Here is a 24,112-nt window from a genome sequence, read left to right as displayed (position 1 = left end):
AGAAGTGTGTTTTCAAAAATAAATAAATAAAAAATAATAATAAATAATTTTAGTTTACAAAAAAAAAGTGTGTTTTCATATGTAGCAAATTGTATATTCAGGTGATTTATAATTATTTAATATATATATAGCTTTTTTTCTTTATCTGAAACATCATCATGTTCAAATATGCCATTAGTATGTGTCTTCTGAAATACCTGTGGAAGAAAGCTCCCTCCTTTCAACTAACTCCTCATATATGTAGGTATTTTACCTGATTTGTTATATGGGAGAAAATGATAGATTTTTTTTTTTAAAGATTTTTTTGATGTGGACCATTTTTTAAAGTCTTTACTGAATTTTTTACAATACTGCTTCTGTTTTATGTTTGGTTTTTTGGCCACGAGGCATGTGGGATCTTAGCTCCCCAACCAGGGATCGAACCGGCACCCCCTGCATTGGAAGATGAAGTCTTAACCAATGGACAGCCAGGGAAGTCCTGAAAATGATAGCTTTTTAACTGGCCCTCACCAAAGATCCACCATGAGGGATCTATGGTTGGCAAAAACTGTTTCACAAAAAACAATGGGAAAATTTTTAAAAATTTTGAATCTTAAAATATTTAATGCTCCATCTCCTGTGGAAATAAATCAGTAGCTATTGGATTGCTTTCTCCCGCTTATAATAGTTCTTCTTTGAAATAAAGTACATTCTTGGCAACTCATGATTGCGTTTCTAGATGTCTATCAGAAGCACAAAAGATTTATTGTCTCCCATAGGTAACTGTAGAATTCTGGAAAGAACCCTTTGGCAGGTTGTAGGAGGTCAGTCTGTGAAACCCCCTTCTCTGAGCACAGAGGAGGCTTACCTCTCGCAGAAAGTGTGCAGACAGGGGAGAACCTTGGGATTCTTGTACCTTTCCAGGCATATACTGCAAATCAGAAACTGCTTGTCAATCTGGCGCACCACAGGACTTGGGATGTTGGTGGCTTCACTTGCCATCCTAGACCACTGACATGGGGGGCCGGCTGTCTTTGACCCTGCACGCTGCTGCTGTCAGACAGAAAAACCAAAACGGAAAAACATATAATAATCTGCAAATGCAAATCAATCATTGGTTTATTCGCTAGAGGCATTGTGTTATGAATACGGGTAGAATTCCGTGTTGTGACCTTGACATGACCATAACCAACCCTCATCGCTATAGAGGGTGTACAGTGAGGGGCCTATTTGTAGATCGATAAAGTAATCACAGGTTCAGCATGCAAAGAAAACAAATTAGAAGAAGGTATGTTGTACAAAGAGGTAGCTTGCTGGGAGACTCACAGATATAGAGAACAAACTAGTGGTTACCAGTGGGGGCAGAAGGGTGATATAGAGGTGGAGGAGGGGGAGGTACAAACTATTGGGGGTGAGACAGGCTCAAGGATGTGTTGTACAACACGGGGAATAGAGCCAAAATTTTGAAATAACTAAATGGAAATAACCTTTAAAAATTGTATTAAAAATTAAATTACTGCAAGAAACAAAGAAGAGGTAGCTTGCTGGGTTTCAAAGTGGGGGCAGCTGAAGGGATAAATACTTACATAGCCCTGCCTGTTCATGCCTTCAGCCATGACTATAACTGAATATATATATATAGTCTTATTATAGTCTATATTAAACAGAATAGTCTTATTAGGATAGAATGTGTTTTCCCAACTATTATACTTGAAGGGGGTCAAAATATGCCACCCCCAAATAAGCCACTTTGATATAAGGATTATTTTGAGCTGAAGGCGACTGAGAAGCAGCAGATGAGGAAGAGCCCTCACCCTCTGCTATCTGCCTAAAAGCAGGGCACATATTTCCCATTTGTAAAGGTGCCCCACTCTCCCATACCAGGAAGAGAAGAAGACTCTTAATCACCAGAGAGGAGTCTGCATAACAAACCTTACTAAACGACCCTTATCTACCATACATATCCTGGTCCCCTTCCCACAATTTACTGCCCCTTGGAGTCCAAACTCCCTTTTCCTTTGCTTAGTCGATTCTCCATAAACTGTGGTCTTGGGTCTAATGGCCTCTTCTTTTCTGTGAAGTCCCTATGCATGTAAAATTTAAACTAGTAAATCAATGAAGTTTAATAAAATATATATTTTATTTTGGAAAAATGAAATATCAATAAAATGTGTATACCTTTTTCTCCTGATATCTGTCTTTGCCAGTTTAATTCACAGGCTTCAGTTACAGAACTTAAGTGTATAGAAGAAAAGTGTTTCCTTCCCTACATACTATTAATCTCCAGGAATGAAATAATTACAATTTTTCATTAAAAACTTTGTATGGGGTTCAGAGTATTTTCTTCAGAACTAAAATGTGTTTGCCATGGAATGGGGACAAAAGCTAGAGGTAGTCTCTATTATTTTAAGAAATGTCTGTTGGTATTCGCATGTGGGCAACTGAGGGCCTGGTGAGTGAATTAATTCAGAGGAGGTTTCAAAATGTGAAAGGTCAGGCCAGAAAATGAGAATCGGAAGAGGGTAACAGAGAAAGCAGAGGGCTTGTGAAAGAATAAGGGAGGGAAAAATTACAACATAAAACATAGCTCCATTTATCACCTTAAAGAATTTCTGGCTTGTATCCCAGAGGGGTGAACCAAAGCTGAGCTAAAACTCACTACCTAATTTTCTAAATATTTGGTAAGGTGTCCACAGCCTCTTAATTCCCAATGGAAATGCTCTTTCCAAAAAAAAAGTAGTTAAGGTTCAATATGACCCTAGGCAGGAAGTAGTATTATTCCCATTCTATAGATTTTTAAAAACCGAGGCTCAGTTAGAAAGTTTGCCAGAATGCAAAACCCATGACCTTTTCACCCCTTAAACAACCACAACCCTTGACCTTGGGTTTTCAGAAAGCTGTGCAATGGAAGCTTGGTTTACATATAACATTTTAACTTGGCCTGGGACCTGTGTTTACAGAATCAACAATTCCACATTTTCTAAAGGAAACACTCTTTTCCAAATAAAAATGATGGTCTTCTTTCTCCCCTACCAAATCACCAACTTCTAAAAAAGCATGTCAACTTTTCTCCAGAAAATTCTGCTATTTACACATATTGGAGTATAGTTACAAACATGACACACCCATTTTCCAACTCTGTGCCTTCTAGGTAAGTTCTCTAAAGAGCATGATTAATAAACAGATCAAGCTTGTAAAAGCACTTGCTGTACAAGAGTGTCACGTTCAATCGGTGCATTAGTTAAACAGCGTAGGTGTGACATACCTAATTAGCCAGCATTATCTGCTAGACTTTCATAGACTGTTTTCCTAAAGAACCAGAGTAGAGAATGATACCCACTGATTGGATTAAATGCAGCTCTTCTCTCAGGAGCTCAAAATGTTGGCACATTGTCTGCTTTTCTTTAACTGCATCCCTAAGACATCAGCATAGGGAAGGAATGGATTTGTCTGGCTTTAAGATAAGGAAACCAAAGCTGAGGGTTTAAATGATTTGCCCAAGGTCATCCAGTAAAATCAGTGAATCAGAAAGCTCGGATTTCAAGATTTCTGCCTTATCTGATAAGTTGAGGTTACCTAATCTTAAGCAAGTTTAACACTTTCCTGGCATGTGTGAGTGTGTGTGTGTGTGTGTGTGTGTGTGTGCGCGTGTGTGTGTGTGTGTGTGTGTGACATAAAAATTGTAGAGTGCTCACTTCCGCAGCACTAATATTGGAATGATAGAGAAGATTGGTTTGGTCCCTGAGCAAGGATGACACGTCAATTTGTGAAGTGTTCCATATTTTTAAAAAAAAATCATATTAAACTTTTCAGTTAAAATCAGTTAAAAAGAATTTTATTTTGAATAGCTTTTGAAAATGTTCATTTTACCCTTCAAAATAATCAGTCATGTGGAGTACTGAAACAAGCAGGGAGAAAACATCATATTGGATTTTACTCTTTTTTTTTAACCTTAAATTTTGGATTTTTGGCAAGGAAAAAACATTTGTTTTAATCAAATGATATATGTTGACTAAATGAAATTTCCTGAGCTGACATTTTTATTCTCCAAAGTGGAAATAAAAGACATTTCATTCTAATTTTCACTCTAATTTCATGATAATTATTGTAGTGGGTGAGAGTAAGTCTTTGTCAGTATTGTTAATTTATATGGTAAATTAAGTTTACTCATTAGCAGTAATTTAAAATTATGACAATATTACAACCTGTCACAAGTGACCTGTTGAAGACATCTGGATTTCAGGACTCCCAGAATCAACACAAAAGGTTTCCACCCCTCAAAGAGCCCCAAACCAAGACTTTGCCAGGATAAGGATGGTTCCCTGAATATAACTGGACACCCACAGTAGAAAGGAACTTGACTACTCCTGAAGGGAAAATGGAGGCGCGGGGCATGCTCAGAAGCACTGTGGGAAGCCTTCTATCCAACGGAATATGCCGCAAGGAATGTACACGAAATATCCGACAGCCTTTCATCAAAGTGTTTGGGCACACCACAGTTTCTGGTCTCCTTTGATTAGCAAAGCTGTAAATACTTATCTAGACTCTCGGCTGTTCTCCTTTTCCCCATCTTGGTTTCTGAACTGTCAAAGATCCTTCTTACTCACATAACCAGCAAAAATAAATGTATGATAATAGAGATCAGAATATAGAACTGCTCTTCTGCTGGAGATCTGCAAAACTAATTTCTAGAGAGAAACACATGAAAACACACCTGGCTGGACTTCGTCTCTGAAGGAGCCAAAATGCTTTTGGATGCAGGAACTAGTACCAGACACATTGACAAAAGGCCAATAGAAAGGAAATGATACAGAAGCGAAGGCAGGAAGAGCCATTTTAAAACTACACAAATAGCCAACATTAGTGTAATATTGACATGAACCAGCTATGAGAGATCTTGTGTGGGGAGACCAGCTGAGGTTCCTTGTCGGCAGAAAACCAACAATACTGCTTACAGAGGGGTTCACTCCCCTCTCCAGCTCTTTGCTTAACATCACCTTCTCACTCTGACCATTCTGTTTCAAACTGAAACTTGCCCCTATCTCCTAGCACTTGCTACCACCCCCATCACTGCTCTGTTTTTCTCCATAGCACTGGTCTCTCTCCAATGCAGTATGCAACGTATTTATTTTGCATATTGTCTCCCTCACCCCGCCCACTAGGATGGAAAATTCATGAGGGCAGGGATTTTTATCTGACTGCTCTGCAGAAGTCCCAGCACCTAGAATTATGCCTGGTAGTAGTAGACATAGTAGACATTTTTTTTTTCAAATGGACTGAACAAATGAGGTATAACATGGGAACAGACCCAGTCCCAGTAGCAGAAAAGAGTAGCACTTTCTGATCTCATGTGAACATTTTCACTTGACGTCAGACATTACCTGCCTTCCTAAGTGATAGTCTAATGCTTAGCAACATAAGCCATGATCCAGAGGGTAAATATTTAGTGACGTATTTCAACACACTCACAAATGCAGGAAAAGAAATTGAGAACTATTGAAGGCACATATGCATGGAAATAAAAAAATCTAAGGAGGTTGACACATAAGTTCTTCATTAGTGGGGATTTGCCAACTAAACACAGCTTGTGTGGGTAAAAACAATGCAACCATCACAAAACAAAATCCTTGGGCATAGAAAAACCCTGTCCCAGCATTTCTTTCCTCACGTCATCTCTGGTATTTTGCCCGGCTCACTTTCTCAAACCTACAACTTGGTGGAAATTACAACCAAATGGAAAAGAAGAATTTGATAGGAGGAGATGAAATGAAAGAAAAATGCCCGAGTCCACAATTCCAAAGTTGAAACTGTATTTCCCATTCCAAATTATACCACTGAGATCAGAAAACTTTCCAAACCCTTTATTTCTGACACTAGAGTGAGGAAGAGGAGGAAAAGAGGATGGAAGAGAAAAGACAGACTGAAAGCATCTTCTGGAGAAGGGGAGGGAGTTGGTGAAAGCTCGTCTGGCTGGGCTAGGAAACATGGTTGGGAAACAGGTCAAGAATCCTTAGGAAAATCAAATTTTAACATGTGATTTGCGGGCAAGAAGCAGCATATTTGATTATAAATCACCTTAAAGGCACTAGATTCCATCTCTATTGTTTAATTTTATGGCATTCCTGGATTATGGCTTCTCTTTGTTGCCACGTAGCTGAATTTATTTATTAATATATTTACCTTTTTTATTGTGGTTGGGTCAACGACAGTGGTGCGGCCATGCTAAAATCAGCTTCCCAAGAAGTTAAAAATCTTCTTTTACATTTATAGAAAGTAGATCTTCAACCACTAGGATTATCTATAACTCCCAGTATGCTACCTTTTCCCTGCCAGAGCAGGTCATACCTAGAGCTCAAGGCACAGATTAAAACACAATTTTAAAAACAAAGTATTTTGAATTTTTCAACTTTATGAGCATACTATTATTCACCTTCAATGGAATTTGCATTGTTACTGAGGACTCAACCAGAGGAAAGAAAAGAGGACAATCTTCAGTGAAATTAAAACAGGGTGACCTATTTCCAGTTAAATCAAGCCTCTATCCCAAATGGCCATTTTGTAAATTAGAAAAGCCAGATACAATATCTTTCTTGACAGTAGGCGTGTGAGTGTGTGTGGGGGTGAGGAGGGGGACCTGAGGAGGCCGTCCACTTTAACTCCTGTCTCCAGGAAAGGATGTGCCCAAGCTCTCCAAGGGCTCTCCTTCTCCCCAGGGTCAGATGTATGACAGCTTCCCTAGATTGCTGGGATTTACCATATGGAAGTTGATTTTTAAGCCATGCCCCCAACTTGTCTTTATAATATTTATGCCTGTTTCCCCTACCTCTTTCCTTAGTAGAGATAACTGTTTGTCATTACCTTCTTCATAAAAGTCCTCACCGTTTGTAGTCAGTTCTTAAGATTTGCTTTGGGTTTTCAGGGCTTCCCTGGTGGCACAGTGGTTAAGAATCCGCCTGCCAATTCAGGGGACACGGGTTCGAGCCCTGGTCCGGGAAGATCCCACATGCCGCGGAGCAACTAAGCCCGTGCGCCACAACTACTGAGCCTGCGCTCTAGAGCCCGTGAGCCACAACTACTGAAGCCCGTGCACCTACAGCCCGTGTTCCACAACAAGAGAAGCCACCACAAGGAGAAGCCCGCGCACTGCAACTAGAGAAAGCCACGCCCAGCAGTGAAGACCCAGCGTAGCCCAAGATAAAAATAAAATTAAAAAAAAAAAAAAGATTTACTTTGGGTTTTCTAAGTTCCAGAAGGCTGGCCCTGTGTGATGAAGTGTTAAGTGGTCAGGCTAACTGACCTTCACTTTACAGTGCCCTGGGACAGTCAGGGTGAGTGGGGTCTCCTGTGCCCACATTCATCACCTTGCCAAGTCTCTTCCCTTGCTTTCCTTGGGGACTACACAAAGAGGCTGAATATTCTGGGAAAGGCAGAGGGCAGCCAGGGCCCTAAGCTCTGGGAGTTGGGTGAGGCTGGTAAGAAGGGGGAAGAGAAATGCATTCTACATCAGAACTTCAAAAGACACAGTCCTACAAAACAGCAACCCCCTCTTTGCCCGGGTGGATGGAAGCATATTATTTAAATCTGTTGTTTATTAAAATAAATGTTTACTTAAACTATTAAGTTTTCAAGAATAATAATAAAAAGCACTTAACAGAGTGCTGTTAAGTGGAAGCTCTTGAGAATATGAAGGCAGAAGAGGGCAAAGTAGGAAAAGGTAGACAGACTAGCATGCAAAAAGCAGGAATTAATGTCTCCTCCAATGATGCTATTTGAATAATTATACTGGGCTTCTTTTTCTTCAGTATTTGGTCTAATCTAAATCTTCAAATTCTAGAAGGAAACCTGATCAGTTAAATTCAAACAATCTGCATAATAATAATATTCAAAGAACCCTAATAGCCAAGCTCATTATAGAGCATATTCTATAAAATCTACACTAAAATTCTTACATAAGTAATAAAGGGGTACAGATGGCATCAGAGATTTTTTTTTAAAAAGCAATTACAGGTGTGTGCAAATGAGAATTTTGCCACAATTAGAAGTAATTCAGTCACTTTTTTTAAAAGAAAAAAAACTGATTGTAAATAATGTGGTAGCAATTTTTTTAAAGTTTGAAAGTACTTCTCTTCTATACATCTCAATAATACACACAAATGTTTGGTTAAAGTCTTAGTTTTATCTGAGAGATAATGAAAAAAAGCACACGGGAGTAAAAAAATTAAGCTTAGTTAAATTCTTAAAAATTGCCACATATTTAGGATTTTTTTCCTACTTAATAAGGATAGATAAAAGAAAGTCATGAGTTTGGAGAAATTCATGTCTAATGGTATCCAAGTGAAGGACATTTTTATTTCTGAGTAAGACAAAGAATGAGTAATTTTTACTTTATTTCACAAGCAACAAAATCCACTCAGCTTTTGTTATCATATAAATAAAAAAATTAAGTCATCTCAGGATTATAATATTAACTATGGTGAAAATATGTATATATTTTATTCTCCATTTTAAAAATGTGTGGGTTATATATACGCTACATTCCTATTTCTTGAAACAGCACATTCTATCAGAGAACATTTTTACTTCAGCCGTGTTTTAACCTTTCCGATGCCAATCCCTTGTGTCTTTCTAGGAGAAAATTGGAAAGAAATACTTAGAGGTTTAGGAAAGGCCACTATTCTCATCTCTGCAACAGAAAGCTGCTTTCTTGTACCACAGCACACAGGAAACTTCTCATTGTGTGCTTGCTTGGGAGGGGCGTGCATTATTTAACACTACAGTGGCTTGGGAAAGATGCTGCTAAAGCATCTGCCCGAAAATACTGAAAGACACCAGAAAATAGGTTCACAGTAGGCAGGAGTGAATCCTAATACTTAAGAGATTGATTCAAGCAACTGCGCAAACAAATGGCTCTCCTTACATATTCTAATTAAAATAAAAACCAAGAACAAAAAACCTCTAACAATTTATTCACAAGGAATAAAACTACTGTAAAATGATCTAAGCCAAAGAACCGAACTAATAATTTTTAAAATGCCTCATTCTGAATTGAGATCTGTTCCTTAAAGCTGTGACACTGAAACCATCGTTTAAGACAGAAATATCATTTTACCTTGATGTTCAGAAATCTACTAATTAACATTTAATTTTTAGTTTAAAATAAATAGTCTTCCTACTTGCTCTCCTATCCCGCCCCCCTCCCCCACCAAATAAGGAATAATGACAGGGTGGGGCATCATTGTTTCTGCAAAGATGATACAAAATGAGACCCACTGTTTCAGGAAGCAAACCTAAGGTCCAACCCAGGTTTTTTTTTTCTTTTTTTTCTCCCTTCTGTGTAATGCTACCATTGAACTCCACCCAGATTTGAGCCTATTTCAAAGGCAGGGAAAAAAATGTCAGAAGAGACCCCAAATGATCTCCTGCATATTTTCCAATTATCAACGGCATTCAGAATTCAGAGGGTCGAGGCATGCATTATGAATGAATGGGTTTCCAATGGTAACTGGGAACTGTGGCACTCAACCCCAGGGTTCTCTAACAGAGGACACAGTGGGGGAAGGGTCGAATCACACAGTCTCCTCCACCCTGGGGTACCAAGGAAGGAATCCTGCAAATTAAACACTTCATCCCCATCTTTGTACCCAGCAGAGAGATGCACGGGGAAAACAAATCTTATATTTAAAATATAGGCCGACATACACATTAAAATAAAGACTAGTAAAAATAAAGATCTAGTCAGATCACATTAGAAACGTGATAAGAAAAATCCTGCATGACTTTCTCCCTATTCTTGTTAATTTGACGCTTTTGTTTAAGCAGAGTGGGTCTCCCTCTATCTTATAGTTACAGAGCATACAGCATCACCATGAGAGAGAAGGGGTGGGGGTCTCGGGGGAGCCAGAACAGAGACAGCAGAAGAAATTAGTTATTCACCTGGCATAAGACTAAGCAATCCGAACATTTAGGACCTACCCATTTCTGCAGACAGACTAATTAACGAACGAGGCAAAGAATTCAATCCTCCCCGGCCTGGCGCTGCAGCCCCGCGACAATCCACAAGATCAGTGCACATTTCTGCTAACATCTCAAGTTTGGAAACACCATGCAAAGAGACTGGTTAAAATTCCCTACCATGCAGCGCAGCCATCATCAGAAGCCCAGCATATCTTCCGCTCTATGGAGTGATGTACCAGCTCATGAACAGAAGAGAGGAAGAGAGAACTGGAGGAAACAAGAGAAGGCTCAGGAAAGTCGGCAGCAAGGTTTCTGGGTCATTAACAAGTGGGAGACCCCTTTCGGTATTCAAACCAATCAATCTTTATCTTACAGGACATCTTTTTCTCACTCAGCGTCTGTTGAAAAGACTGCAGCAGACCAAGCAAGGGATTATGGGATAGGGATGCAGCAGCTAGCTGCAATGAGATTCGTGGGTGGCTTGCTTTCCCCTCTGAGTCAGCAGTCAGCTGTTTCCACGTTCTGGTGCTGGGCCGCTGGGGTCCATCACCAGAATGTGGTTGCACGGTTACCAGGGGGAGGGCTGCCCGTGCACATCTCTCGCGCCACGCAGCCGGGACAGGCGCCGGGTTACAAGTCGTAAAGAGGGTGTGCTGTTAAGTAAGCAAAAGGGGATGCAGTGGGATCCCAGATCCCAGAAAGAAAACTAGGCACATGGGACCTCAGTTCGAAAATTTCAAATTTAGAGGAGTGTTTTGGGTGAGTGTGAGAGCACACACTCACTTTCTTTAGTAAGGAAAAAAAAAAAAAAAAAAGAGCTATTTCCTTAGACTTTTTAAGTAGCTTGAAACACCAATGCAAATTTTTAAAAATGCAAAACAGCCCAGTTCAACAAGCCTCTACTACCTTTTCCCTTCTTGATATTTACCCAGAAAAGGGTCTATAAAATACAGTTCCTCAAAGTCAGATAATGCAAATGACATTTCCCTGCTTTTTGTGGTTCTAGTCATTTACAGAAAAATCATATAAATCGACATTTACTTCATTCAGGGGGTGAACAGAACCTTTTGTTTTTCTGATGACGCAAAAGTTTTCAGTTTAAAGGTTGAGAACCTTGTCAAACTTGACATATTGACATAACCCCTATAAAGTCATTCAACTGATTTTGAAAAGCTTTGAATAACATAAAAATGACCAGAAAGAATATTACAAATAATACTTTAGAATTAAAAAATCTTACATATCAGAATGGAAGTCATAATCATTCCCTTTTCTACAGCAATGGAGGTAGGGAAACCTATTGCATTCTATTCCTTGGTTAGTTACTAGCTTAAAAGTAGACACTAATCATTTTCTTTAAATAATTAAGACTGAATTTGCATATTTGATGACATTAGTATTCATCACATTCTTTCCATGTAGTCAGGCATTGCAGTTAGCCCTGTGAAGGGGCACTCAGCTCTGCAGAGGGGAGGGGGGTCACAGAGAATTCAGTCAACTTGACAGACTCAGGAAAATGCAGACGTGCCAATTCTGGCATGCTCTTCCGGGTGGTACATAGTTCTCAAAAGCCCAGGTTAACACCCTGCTTTAGAAGTTTTGTTTTGTTTTTAACAGCTTTATTAAGATATAAGTCACATGCTGTACAATTCATCCACTTAAAGTGTACAATTTCCATCATTAAAAAGTCACAAATGATAAATGCTGGAGAGGGAGCAGAGAAAAAGGAACACTGCTGGTGGGAATGTAAATTGGTGTAAGCCACTATGGAGAACAGTATGGAGGTGCCTTAAAAAACTAAAAATAGAGCTACCATATGATCCAGCAATCCCTCTCCTAGGCATATATCTGGAGAAAACTCTAATTCGAAAAGATACATGCACCCCAATGTTCATTTCAGCACTATTCACAATAGCCAAGCCATGGAAGCAACCTAAATGTCCATCGACAGAGGAATGGATAAAGAAGATGTGGTACATATATATATAATGGAATATTACTCAGCCATAAAAAAAGAATGAAATAATGCCATTTGCAGCAACATGGATGGACCTAGAGATTATCATATTAAGTGAAGTGAGAAAGACAAATATTATAAGGTATCACTTATATGTGGAATCTAAAAAAATGATACAAATGAACTTATTTACAAAACAGAAAGAGACTCACAAACATAGAAAACAAACTTATGGTTATCAAAGGGAAAAGGCAGGGGGAGGGATAAATTAGGAGTTTGAGATTAGCAGATACAAACTACCATATATAAAATAGGTAAACAACAAGGTCCTACTGTATAGTACAGGAACTATATTCATTATCTTGTAATAAATATAATGGAAAAAAACTGAAAAAGAATATAATTGAATCACTTTGCTGTACACCAGAAATTAACACAACATTGTTAATCAACTATACTTCAAAAAAAAAAAAGCTGTACCCTTTAGCTATCACTCCCTACCTTCCCATACCCCACAGTCCTAAACAACCACTAATCTACTTTCTATCTCTATAGATTTCCCTATTCTGGCCTGTAAAGTGAATGGGATCATATAATTTGTGGTCCTAGGCATCTGGCTTATTCCACTTAGTATAACATTTTCAAGGTTCATCCACATTGTAGCATGTGTCAGTACTTCATTCCTTTATATGATTGAGAAATATTCCATTGTACGGATATAGCACATTTAGTTTATCCATCTGTCAGTTGATGGACATTTGGGTTGTTTCCACTTTTTGGATATTATTAATAATGCCACTATTGTGTTTGTGGGGACATGTGTTCTGTTCTAGAAATTTACAATTTAATTAGAACCAACTTTGGAAACTACAGGCAGGCAAACCCCACTGCATGTTACAATGTCCTCTTCCTAAGACAGGCCATCACAATGGTACCTGACTTGCTAAGACGGGAGTCCCCTCTTCTTCTCATGTGTGTTTCTGATGAAATTTACTGACCACGATGAATCCAGTAGCCAAATTCTTCAAAAGCAGGTCCTCCCCTATGACGTTCCTCTCCCCTGACCTCTCTTCTTCTCTTCTTCCACTCAACCCAAACTCTGGGGCGTGCAACTGGACTGAGTCTCTGTTCTCACAAGATGGTAGAGAAGTGGGAGAGATCCTTGGTCTTGTTTCTGGGCTTGTAGTCAGAGAAGGTTAACTTACTCTCTCAGTCATTCATTCCAATGAACACTTAACTGAACGTCCAGCATGTACCAGGCACTGAGTAGGCACTGAGGATACAGAGAAGAATAGACTGGTTTCTCAGCCCTCAGGAAGGTCAGAGTCTAGTGTGGGAGATGGGTTAGTAATCAGGCAATTGCAACTGCGAATGGTAGGTACCTTGACTGGTGGCCGTGGCTGTTGGTAAAGAACGGCTCAGTTGCTTTCTGAGTTGTAGTCTGCTTGTATTGAGACCTTATGCAGCCAGAGTGCGGGGCCATAAGAGCAGAGAAGAGCCCAAGATCCTTGGGATTGAGTCTGCTGCACACCTTACTGACTTCTTGGAGCTGTCTTTCCCCTCCCCAGTGTTTCCCTTCAGTTGAATGGACGGTAGAGAGCTAACCGTCATCAGCCAGTTTGACTGCGATGTACACTCGGGAAGTGTACAGACAGTGCATATGCATAAGAACAGGACAGGTGCTAACTGAAGTGGGTTTGGCAGGATCCTGAGAGATACAGAGATCTGAAATTTATTGACCATGTATTATGTGCCAGGTTCAATCCAAAGCCTTTAATATACCATCTATCTATCCCTAATCAAGGACATTTCCCCTAGAAAATAAACTCCTTAGGATGGCATATAAGGCCACTTGTGATCTGGCCTCTGCTTTCCTCATTTTTTTCTTCCCCAATCATACTCTTGCTCCTAAGTCACGTGACTGTTCATTTTTTAGCAGTGGTTCTCAACCAGGGAACGGCACCAGTCTCCCTGATGGAGTGGTGAGGTATGCATTTGTAAATGGGAAGAAGCATTTTTGACTGTCATACTGATTGTGTGTTTGGGGGTGGGGGGGTGGGGAGGTACTGTGACGTTTTGTGTCTGAGGGCAGGGATACCTGCCATCCTCCAATGCATGGGAGGGTCTCATACGAGTACCTTTGTCCCCTCAAATTGCTGATAGCACCCCCTTTGAGAAACACTGTTCTCTAGGTTCACACGCCACTTGGTCTGAGAGGAATGCTCATCCTCTCCTGACTCCTTCACCTGGTTAACTCCTTCAAATCCTCCAGAACTCAGCAAAGACACCCGCACTCTAGGGAGGATTCTCTGCGACTCCTCCAATCCCAGACCCTCCCACCCCCGTCTGGATTGGGTATCAACCCCATGTGCTCCATAGCATTCTTTGCTGAAAATTACTGACAGCTCCATCTTTTACCTCTAATTCCCCAGCCCCTATGCCTGTCACATAATAGGTGCCCAATAAGTAGATGCAGAATGATGGAAGTCCTTCTATTGATACAAATGGATGAGTGACATAACATGATGTAAAGGTAAACGCTCATCTCAGAATTAGAAAATAGTTGGATCAGAGACCATTAGGGAAAGGCAATTCTTCATATCTGATTGCTGGTTTAGAATTTAGAAAGCACCTTCATAATATAAAGCAAAGCAAACCCAGAGACCGAGTGTAACAGGGAAGAACAAATCTGACTCCACATTAGCTCTTTTTTCTTTTACTTTAACCTTTGTATTCTATTGCTTTTGCTACAAGTTAAGAATGTTGCCTATTGTCTGAAGTATGCCGGATAGCCCATTCTCAAGGCTCTGACCTCTAAAGGTATAACACTTTTCCATTCATATAGAGATAAAAAGTTGCAGAACAGAGCATAATATCTTGTTGGAGGTTTCTAGGAACATTGTGACTGGACCTCCGTGGACAGCTGCAAGAACAAAGGATTCCGGCATCAAGAGGTTTGCTGCAACCAAGCACACCCCGTCCCCTTTTAGTATAAAAGAAGCCTGAATTCTAACTCGGGGAAGATGGTTCTTTGGCACACTAGTCCACCATCTTCTTGGTCTGCTGTCTTTCCAAACAAAGTCACTATTCCTTGCCTCAACAACTCGTCTCGATTTACTGGCCTGTCATGCGGCCAGCAGAACAAGCTTGGACTTGGTAACAAGAGCAGACTTATTATTATTTTAGTGGAAACTGAAGTTCAGAAAGTTTACAGGACCGGCCCAGAATGGAGTAGACATTAAGCAGTAGAGGTGAATTAGAGTTCAGGCTTTGTGACTGGCATAGTTCCGCTTTCAGTGTGTACAATGCCCCTCAAGGATGGGCAAAAACTGAGACAGTTATCAGGCAATTCTGCAGTGGAACAAAGCCAGCTGATTAGAGAAGTGATGTGTTTCAGTGAGAGAGAAATACAGTCAACAAGGAGGAGGCAGCCTGAAATCAGGAGCCTGTAAAGTCTGCCCAATGCAATCATCATTTAGTTTAGTTTTTTTCTTTTTTTTTTTAATCTTTGCTTGCAAAAGCTTTTATGAAAATTGTTGCCAAATGGTCTTCTGAAAGAAGATGGTAAGGAAAAATTATTTCCTGCCTTCAGTTCAGGCTTGAGTGAGTGGAGAATAGATATTGTTAGGATGGATTTCACAGGTCAGCACCCCACATGGGACCCCTCAGAACCAGGCTCTTCCAGCCAGTCCAGACTCTTTGCAACCAGTTTGAGTGAGTGGTTTGGCTTGGACCCCAAGAGGCTCCTTCCTCTCTATTGGTAGAGGTTGCAGAGACCCTCCCCCAACATTGGGGGTTAGGGGCCATTCTTTAGTGGCCATGGGGAGATCCTAGACCAAACAGGACTGTTTGAAAATAATGGTGATGAAGCAGAACGGATCTTCCCTTTAAAAATGTCCTTAAAAAGAGAGATGGTCCAAGTTGGCCTTAACCTAGTGGGGTTCTGCGGATAAAAATAGAACCAGCTCACCCAGTTACAGCCCAGGAACTCACACCAGAACTGGTCTTGGGATTACCATGCAATCTGGCGGTAGGGGTGGGGATTACCATTTAATGCTATATATTTCACAAATAATTATGTGCCAGGTGGTATACTAGGCACTGATGACACAAAAATAAATAAGACATGAGCAGAACCTCTCACAATCACTCCTGGGGACAGAGTTTTCTGCCTCCAAGTCACAGGCAAGTTGACTGGGTCTCAGGTGTCAGGACAGGCCTTCCCAGACAGGCGGTGTGTTTGCAGTAAAGGTGACCCAGATCAAGCACCCTGATTCCCTGCCCAGTATCTTAGCATCCCCTCAAGATGCCTGTGCATTTCTAGGGGGTGCTGCTTAATGCTGATGACATAATCCAGGCAGGGTCTGCCCAGCACAGAAGAGAGGGAGACCCATCGTTTTCCTTGATCTAGGCCGTATCCTTTTATTATGACCTCTGAGTTCATTTTACCTTTCTTGGCACTTTTGTCATGTTGAATCATATTGAACAGATAATTAAAATTCTAATAACTCTATCAAAAAAGGAATTCCAAATTGGTCTGGTATAATTTATTCATATGGAACCTAGGATGCTTTCTTTTTCTACATGCTTGTAAACCATCCCATTAACACTCCCCTATAAAATTACACTTGATAGAGTTCCTTAGCTTACAATTTGTGGGTTTGATCTTTGTAAATAAAAAGTATATTTGCCCACCTCCAGTCTTTAGGAAACTCACCTTTTCCCTAAGATCTCATAAAAATCAGGATCTGTGATTTGGCAATCTTGGCTATGTATTATTTTAAAAAACCTAGAATGTCATTTACTGAAGCCAGGGGGTTTAAAATTTATTTAGGGCAATTGAATTTTCTATTTTTACCTACTGTATTTGTTTCCTAGGGCTGCTGTAACAAAATACCACAGACTGGCATGACTTACAACAACAGAAATTTATTTTCTCACACTTCTGGAGGCTAGAAGTATAAAAATCAAGGTATCAGCAGGGTTAACTTCCCTCCAGAGACTCCAGGTGCGGATCCTTCCTGTCTCTTTCAGTATCTGACGCCCCCAGGCACTCCTTGGCTTGCAGGTACATCACTCCAATCTACTTCTGCTGTTACACGGCTCTCTTCTCCCTGTACGTATCTATGTCTTCACATGGAGCTCCCGTCCCTGTATCTCTGTTTTTTCTTCTTATGAGGACGCCTGTCATATTGGATTACGGCCCACCCTTATAGAGTGCGACCTCATCTTGATTATATCTGCAAAGACCCTATTTCTAAAAAAGGTCACATTCATAGGTACTGGGGTTTGGGACTTTAACATATCTTTTTGAGGGACGTAATTCAACCCATAATGCCTACTGTGGGTAAAAGGCTAACATGAGGCCTGGGCTGACACAGGCCCACCTGAGAAGGACCTGGCTTTCCCACAGCACTGTTCTCTCAAAAATAGAGTTGAGATAAATGGAGAATGTTCTATCTGCCTTGTTTCTGGTGTGCATTAGTGGAGCTGTGAGGTGGCCGCATAACTAGGATGGCATAAAAGGTTGGTGGGAAAAAGGGAGTACGACGTGTGTGTGTCAAGGTGAGTGCTACACACCTTGGCTCTCATCCCTGGTACACACCCCAAGTGGGTGAGGGGCAGAGAAGCTTCTGGGCCTCCCGATGAGATGAAGGTGCTGTATCTCCTGCTTTGCCTCCTTTACCAGTGCTTACTAACCATATTATTAAATTAAAGACTCTTTGTGTCTTGTGAGTCTGATTGGCAGCTTGAACCCACAGCTGTGCTGCTGGCCTCTCCTGGTCTGAGTTCCTTCTTATTAGCCCCCCGAAGGCCCTTCTCAGCTTCAAGATGTCCTATGCACAGAAGACTCAAGCAAAGCACAAGGCTCTGCCATTCGACATACATCAGACACCCCAGCAGCATGCTTCCTCTTCCTTATTCTTTGTCTTGGTCTGACTATGACAAAAATAACAAGTAAAAGCAAGCACACTAAGTGCTCTTCTGTTTTGCCTTCTTTTGGCCTGGCTAATTTTAAGCTGACTGTCCTGAGTATACCTGGAAGATAACGTCCCAGTCCTAACTCTGGATCCCTAGTTACACCGATGTCCACACTGATGAGCACATCAGGAACCAGCGTTGTTTTTCTCTTCATCAGTTTCGTGATTACACTTTTCATTTGGACAATTAAATTCAAGTCAGTGCCGAGTTCCTGCTTGCCTCAGCGGTTTACTTTGTTTAACTAATCACTGCAGGGGCTCTGACTACCAGGTTGAGATTTATTAGAGTCAGGGATCCCAGGTAGCAAATCTCCCTCGGTGACTGCCCTGCCAAGGCCGAGGCCGCAGAGGCCGAGCCCAGACCTGAGCTGGGCGGGGTCGGCAGAGGCCCGACCCGCAGGCGCCGGGAGCCGGGAGCCGGGAGCCGGGAGCCGGGAGCCGGGAGCCGGGGATGGCTGATGTGGGTGCGCCGCTGATGATGCCTTACTGGACGCTGACTTCCTCTTCCCCATGTTCCTTCCTCTCTGTTCCATAAAGGGGATTATTTTTTAACCAACATGTAGTTCAGACAGAACCTTACAAAAGTTCATGTCTGTTGACCACGTAATTCCGCTTCTAGAACTCTATTCTAAAGGAATAATCACAGATACGGGCCATTCTCCCACAGCCCGGGCTTCCCAGGCCAGGCGGAGCCCGGAGAACATTCACCGGTCGCCACACCACCCCGTGGTGGTTTCTATGGCAACAGGCTCCTCCCCATGAGGCCCTCTGCGTAAAGGCGTCCGCGACTCAGCTTGTATTTTAAATCTCCTACCCTCCCCCCCCGCGTCCCCGCCCCGGAGGTTTCCTTTCCTAACCTTATTTCTCACCGGGAGACAGGACGACTCTATAAAATAACTGATTCAAGTGGTGGCGATGGCAGCGGTGCCGATGGGGTGGGGTGGGTGTGCGGTGGGGAGTCAGGCCCTTTACTGCGGCGACAGAGTTTCAGGGATCGCCCAGGCCTGCCCCCTCGCGAAATGTGGTTGCGCCAACTGCGGCCCTTTCCCATCCCCAGGGCTGCGGCTCTCCTGCCTTTCTCCAGGCAGGGTTCCGCATCTGAGCTAACGTGACCAAGGTGCCACGCAGTCAAGGGGAGACTTTCTCCCGTTAACAGGCCTGAGTTTCCTGAGGACTTCTAGAGCTCTGTGCTCTAACGCGAAGGGTGGTACTACAGGAGGAAGCTGGGCACCTTGGCAGGGGGAATAATCTGAGGATGGTGGAACTTGGCATCACCCGCAGGAGGCTGCCTCCCCCGTACCTGTAATCAGGAGAGATTATTTTCCTAAGCAGCGAATGCGGCACACGCCACACTGGTCACGTATATTAGAATCATACTGCGAATGTCAGCATGAAGCTGTAATTAAGGCACAGGCTCTGGAGACACATCTGTATTGGCTCTGCAATCAGGCTGCTCCTTGCCTCTGTAAGCTCATTTGTGAACTATCACCTCATAAGGCTGTCGTGATGATTAAATGGTATAGCGTGTAAGTGTCTTAGCACCTTGCTCAATGCACAGCGAGTCTCAAGTAACTATGACCAGGGCAGTGGTGGAGAGTATGGGCCTAGGGCCAGGGTGGGTTTGAGTCCTGGCTCTGCCAAATATGACTTTGAGCAAGTAAGTTAACCTCTCTGTGCCTCAATTTCCTCCTCCGTATAATGGGGATAATAACCTAGTTCATTGGGTTATTGTGAGAATTAAATGGTTTAGTCTATGAAGAGAACCTACCCCAGCGCCTGACACGCAGCAGTCAGTTCATGTACTAGTAGAGCAGTGGTACTAGCAGTATCACCTCTATTAGATTTGAGTTCCTTTAGGAATGACTAATGAGCCCCTTTTGTATTCCTAGAGGCTGGCTCATGTAGGGATTCAAAAAACATTTATTTGAATGAATGAATAGACTAATAATATACTACTCCCCATTAAATTCTTTTCTTATTCCAACGAAAATAAATCAAGAAATGAGAGTGGGCAGAATCATGCAAAATCAGAAACAATGTATCTATCCACTTTTCTCATCTTGGAAGGACAGGCCTCCCTTGGCCTCCACCACTTAACACTGCTGTCTCCCAACTGGCTTTGACACAGTTGAGGAAGAGGCTGCAGGGCTACTTTGTTGCTCTGGGTGAGTTCTCACACTAACTCCCCATCGCAGGTCAGCCCCAGGAAGGAAGAGGTCTCTGCTCCAGCTCCCCTGCCCCTCGTTCTGGTGACAAACAGCCCTGGTACTTTCTGCTGGTCAGCAGCCAGTTGAAATGAGTCCTCATCAGCCAGTTTCTCGCTTTTAGACTCAGCAGCCTTCTTGGAAAGATAAGAAGAGAAAGGATTCCTTTTGGCACCTTTCCAAAGTTTTTCCCTTTGATGAAAGTCATCCTCTCTAAATGTAAGAATGGGAGGCCTCGCTTTCATGTCCTCCTCTGAATGGACTTGCTCTAAATACCGACGGGCCCAGCCCTCTTCCCTCCCTCAGCAGTTGGCAACGTGTCTGGGCTGGATGCCAGGAAGCCACGGTGCCACCAGAGGCGAGGGGATCAGGGGCAGGAGAATGCGAGTAGTTAGGCCGCAGCAGACGGGTGTGCACACCAGTCACGTCAGGCCTGCCCAGCCCAGGGCGTCCTGTGAGATCTGGTACCAGGTGAGCCACCTTGGTGCCAGGCGGAGCCATCCATGGCCTGAGGGCCAGTGCTGGAGGCATCCCGACTCTTCCTTGATAATGTCTTTCCTCTTCCTGTCTCTCTTCTTCCCCTCTTCTCCTGCCCTCTCCCTCCTCCCCACCCACTTCCTTCATTCAACCAGCTTTTAATTTCCCTCTACTATGTGCTGGGCACTGTGCGGGGGTCCACATTCAGTCACCATCCTTAAGGGGCTTGTGCACTCTCATGAGAGACAAACATAAAGTCTCAAACATAAATTAAACTAATAAAAATAAATTTGATCTCAAACAATTTTTATCTGTGGCCTCCACCTCAGACCCAGTGAGGACACTCACAGGTGTCGCTCCAGCTGACTGGGACGGCGTTCTCTGGTGGATGATATTCCGGACTCTGGAATCAGAAAGATGTGCATGCAAATCCAGCCCTGACGCTGACCAGAAGTGTGATTTGGGGGAAATTACACAACCTCTCTGACCCTCCTTTTCCTCCTCTGTAAAATGGCAATAAAAGGGTTGTTATGAGGATAAAATAAGCTAATGCCTGAAAGACACTGAGCACAGTGCCTGGCACACAGTAAGACTCAAAAGACATCAACTATGGTGGTGGTTTTAATTACTCAAGCCTGGGGGTCAGCAAGCTTTATTGGTAAACATTTTAGACTTTGTGGGCCTGTTAACACACTACCTGTTAGAACTACTCAACCCTATTGTCATAGAGTGAAAGCAGCCATAGACAATATGTTAAGAAGTGTAGCTGTGCACCAATAAAAGTCCATTTATAAACACTGATTGTGAAATTTTATATAAATTTCATATGCACAGAAAATTATTTTTCTTTTGACTTTTTCCCCACGCACTTAAAAATGTAAAAACCAATCTTAACTCACAGGCTATACAGAAACAGGCAGTGGGCTGGATTTGGCCCACAGGCTATAGTTTGCCTACCCCTGATCAAGCCTAATGAAAGGGCTGGTACTTCCTTTCATGGATTTTGCCTCAAAGGGAAATCCAGTTGGTGGGTCCATAATACCCTAATTCAGTGTCTACTTCAAGCCTGACTAACTTTAACAAGGGTACAGACCAACCCAAGGACAGCAAAAATCTCATAAAAGAAAAACAATACCTACAATTTACATGTGTCCAAGATAAGAAATAGAACAGAAAATCCGTTCCTTAGATGTACAATCGCCCTGTGTTTTCTAGACAAAGGCAAGCTGTTTCCACAGGTGCAAGAATTAGCAATGTGTGTACTTCACTTCTCAGGGCTGTGTACAGAGACACCCAGCTGTAGGAAACGTCACAGAGGGTCCCAACACCCCTAAGTTTTATACAAAGGGGGTGAGAGGAAACAGAATGCATGGTGAGTGAAGAAGGCTGGGGAAAATGAGGGTGGGCAGGAGAGACCTGCAAGAAAACAGGCCAAGTCCCACCCCCCGTGGAAATCAAATTGCAGATGATTGTTTATACAACAGTTAGGGACCCCAAGTAATGCCACATAATTTCTAATTCCCGCCTTTCCTTGCCTCCTCCCAAACTTCCTCAGTATCTGCAGATGGAAATAGGACTTTGTGCTTTACTTTCCACTGCAATGTAGGAAGGTTTTCATTCTCTAGTTCATATCAAATTCCTCTCAGGCCAGACATTCTTTCTCTAATGCTATAAAAAGGCCATATTCTAGATACACTGCAATTAATAATTAAACTTGTTTCCCTTGACCCAGAGGAAATGCAAAGACTTCCTCATAAAGCCATTCCAAGAAACAAATCTGTTCTTGTACATCTTTTAAAAACTATACACACTACTATGTATATAAAATAGAACCAACAAGGACCTACTGTATAGCACAGGGAACTATACTCGATATTTTGTAATAACCTGTAAGGGAAAAGAATCTGAAAAATAAATAGATATATATGTATGTATAACTGAATCACTTTGCTGTACACCTGAAACTAACACAACATTGTAAATCAACTATACTTCAATACAAAATAAATTTAAACAAAACAAAACTGTGTTATCCATGTCCTGCTCTCATTATTGGATGAAGAACCTGCTAATCCTGCCTGACTGAACTGTTGAGTGGCCCTCAAGGTCGGACGTCACAATAATGTCCTCTAGCTTGGCGGGGACTCTCCCCAGGAGAAGCACAGCTCAGTCACAGACGTATATATAGTTCAAGTCATCAATAACCTGCTGGCTCCGTGCTGAACTGCCTCTCTGTTTTAACTGCTACCTAATGTGGAAAGAAAGCAAGGCTTCTTTAGAAAGGAAAAAGTAAGGAGCTGGGATCTAGGAAGGAACCTTGGCCAGGATTTACCTTGGCAGGGAGGGAGCACCCAATCCTCCCTCCCTGCCCATCCAGAAGCACAAGTCCGAGGTCAAAGAACCTGGCATTTTCTTTTATCTTTCCCATACCACATGGCGTGGCACTGGCACTCTCTAAAGGGATACAAGCCACCCCTCTGTCATATGGATCTTCAGTCTCAGACCTTGTCATATGGATCAAGGGCATAAACTCCATCACTTTCTAGTCCCACTGGGGGCCCAGTTCACCACCCCAGCTCCTGGCCTGAATCCTGATCCACATCCCATCTTGCCCCAGCAGAGCCTCTCCACCAGTGACTGGAAGCAGGAAGGCACAAGACTCTCATCCTTTCAAAGACTCAGTAGTATTTAAAGTTGGAAAGGACAGAGAGATGATACAGTCCCATGGTTTTAGAGCCGCAAAATACTTTCTCTATAAAGACCTGGTTCTGATCCTGGGGGCCCTGCCAACTTGCTTGCCTCTCACTTTGCTGGGCCTGACACATCTCTTCAGAATACCTAGAGGTCTTGTGGCCTCTGTGGCCATATCTAGTCCAGATCACCAGTGTATAGACAATGAAACAGGCCTGGTGAGGTGACGTAACTCCCTTGATGCCGTACAACTAGCTAGTGGCAAAGCCTGACCCTGAGTGCACTCCTCTCTCCATTTGGCCCCTGCCCTCTCTACACAGGCAGACCTGGGGAGCTGTCTTTGCAGGCTGCCTGGGTTTCATTATGATTCCATTAGTTCTCTGGAGACTGTTCCCCAACAGAAACAACCGGAAATACAAGCACAGGTGTATGTCTTGCCAAGTGAAAACAGAAAACTGTATTGAGGAATAACAAACAGCTCTCATACTACAGCTGGTCTGCTTGAAGAGTTAAAGGTTCAGAGTTTATGAATATGCAAACCTTGCAGTCAAACAGCAGGAGTTCCCAAGATAGCAGAGAAACAGGAACCTGCCACAAAGGATGAGAGTACTAAAAGGTTAAAATGCCGGCCATCCACTCAGCAAAGGGCAGGGAAAAAATAAACCATGACATCCTGTTAGAGCGGGATTCATAGAGAAGGCAGGCTCCCGGGAATAGAAAGGAAAAAAAAGAAAAGATACAAGAGAGGATATTTACCAACTTTGCACAGTTAAAAAGCTGCATATCTTCAGAATGACCTTGACAATAAAAATCTGACACTAAAATAAACACAGAAGAGTGGAAGTTAAATCATTAGCTGTTGTATAGAC

The 24,112-nt window shown here is 42.3% G+C and overlaps 1 protein-coding gene and 1 pseudogene across 11 annotated transcripts in view; one reads left to right on the top strand and one right to left on the bottom strand.

Moving 5' to 3' along the window:
• TRIM2 (tripartite motif containing 2) overlaps positions 1–24,112 on the bottom strand; it is a 120,166-nt gene that overhangs the window by 55,648 nt on the left and 40,406 nt on the right. For 3 of the 11 annotated variants that reach the window (XM_007189425.2, XM_007189426.2, XM_007189429.2), the window contains exons 1-2: positions 10,111–10,346; positions 848–1,032 (exon numbers count right to left, since the gene is read on the bottom strand). The exons of 2 other annotated variants lie outside the window; for them this stretch is intronic. In XM_007189425.2, coding sequence (XP_007189487.1) covers positions 848–1,032; positions 10,111–10,113 — 188 coding nt within the window. In that variant the 5' untranslated portion in view covers positions 10,114–10,346. Of the gene's footprint in view, positions 1–847; positions 1,033–10,110; positions 10,347–24,112 lie in introns of those variants that run through there. 6 more of the 11 variants (XM_007189427.2, XM_057546705.1, XM_028168289.2 and 3 more) reach the window with 4 other exon arrangements.
• LOC114238750 (U6 spliceosomal RNA) lies at positions 3,667–3,765 on the top strand (annotated as a pseudogene).

This window comes from Balaenoptera acutorostrata, chromosome 5 (genome assembly GCF_949987535.1).
Source record: "Balaenoptera acutorostrata chromosome 5, mBalAcu1.1, whole genome shotgun sequence".
Classification (NCBI taxonomy): Eukaryota; Metazoa; Chordata; class Mammalia; order Artiodactyla; family Balaenopteridae; genus Balaenoptera; species Balaenoptera acutorostrata.
This window is presented reverse-complemented; position numbering and strand designations above follow the sequence as displayed.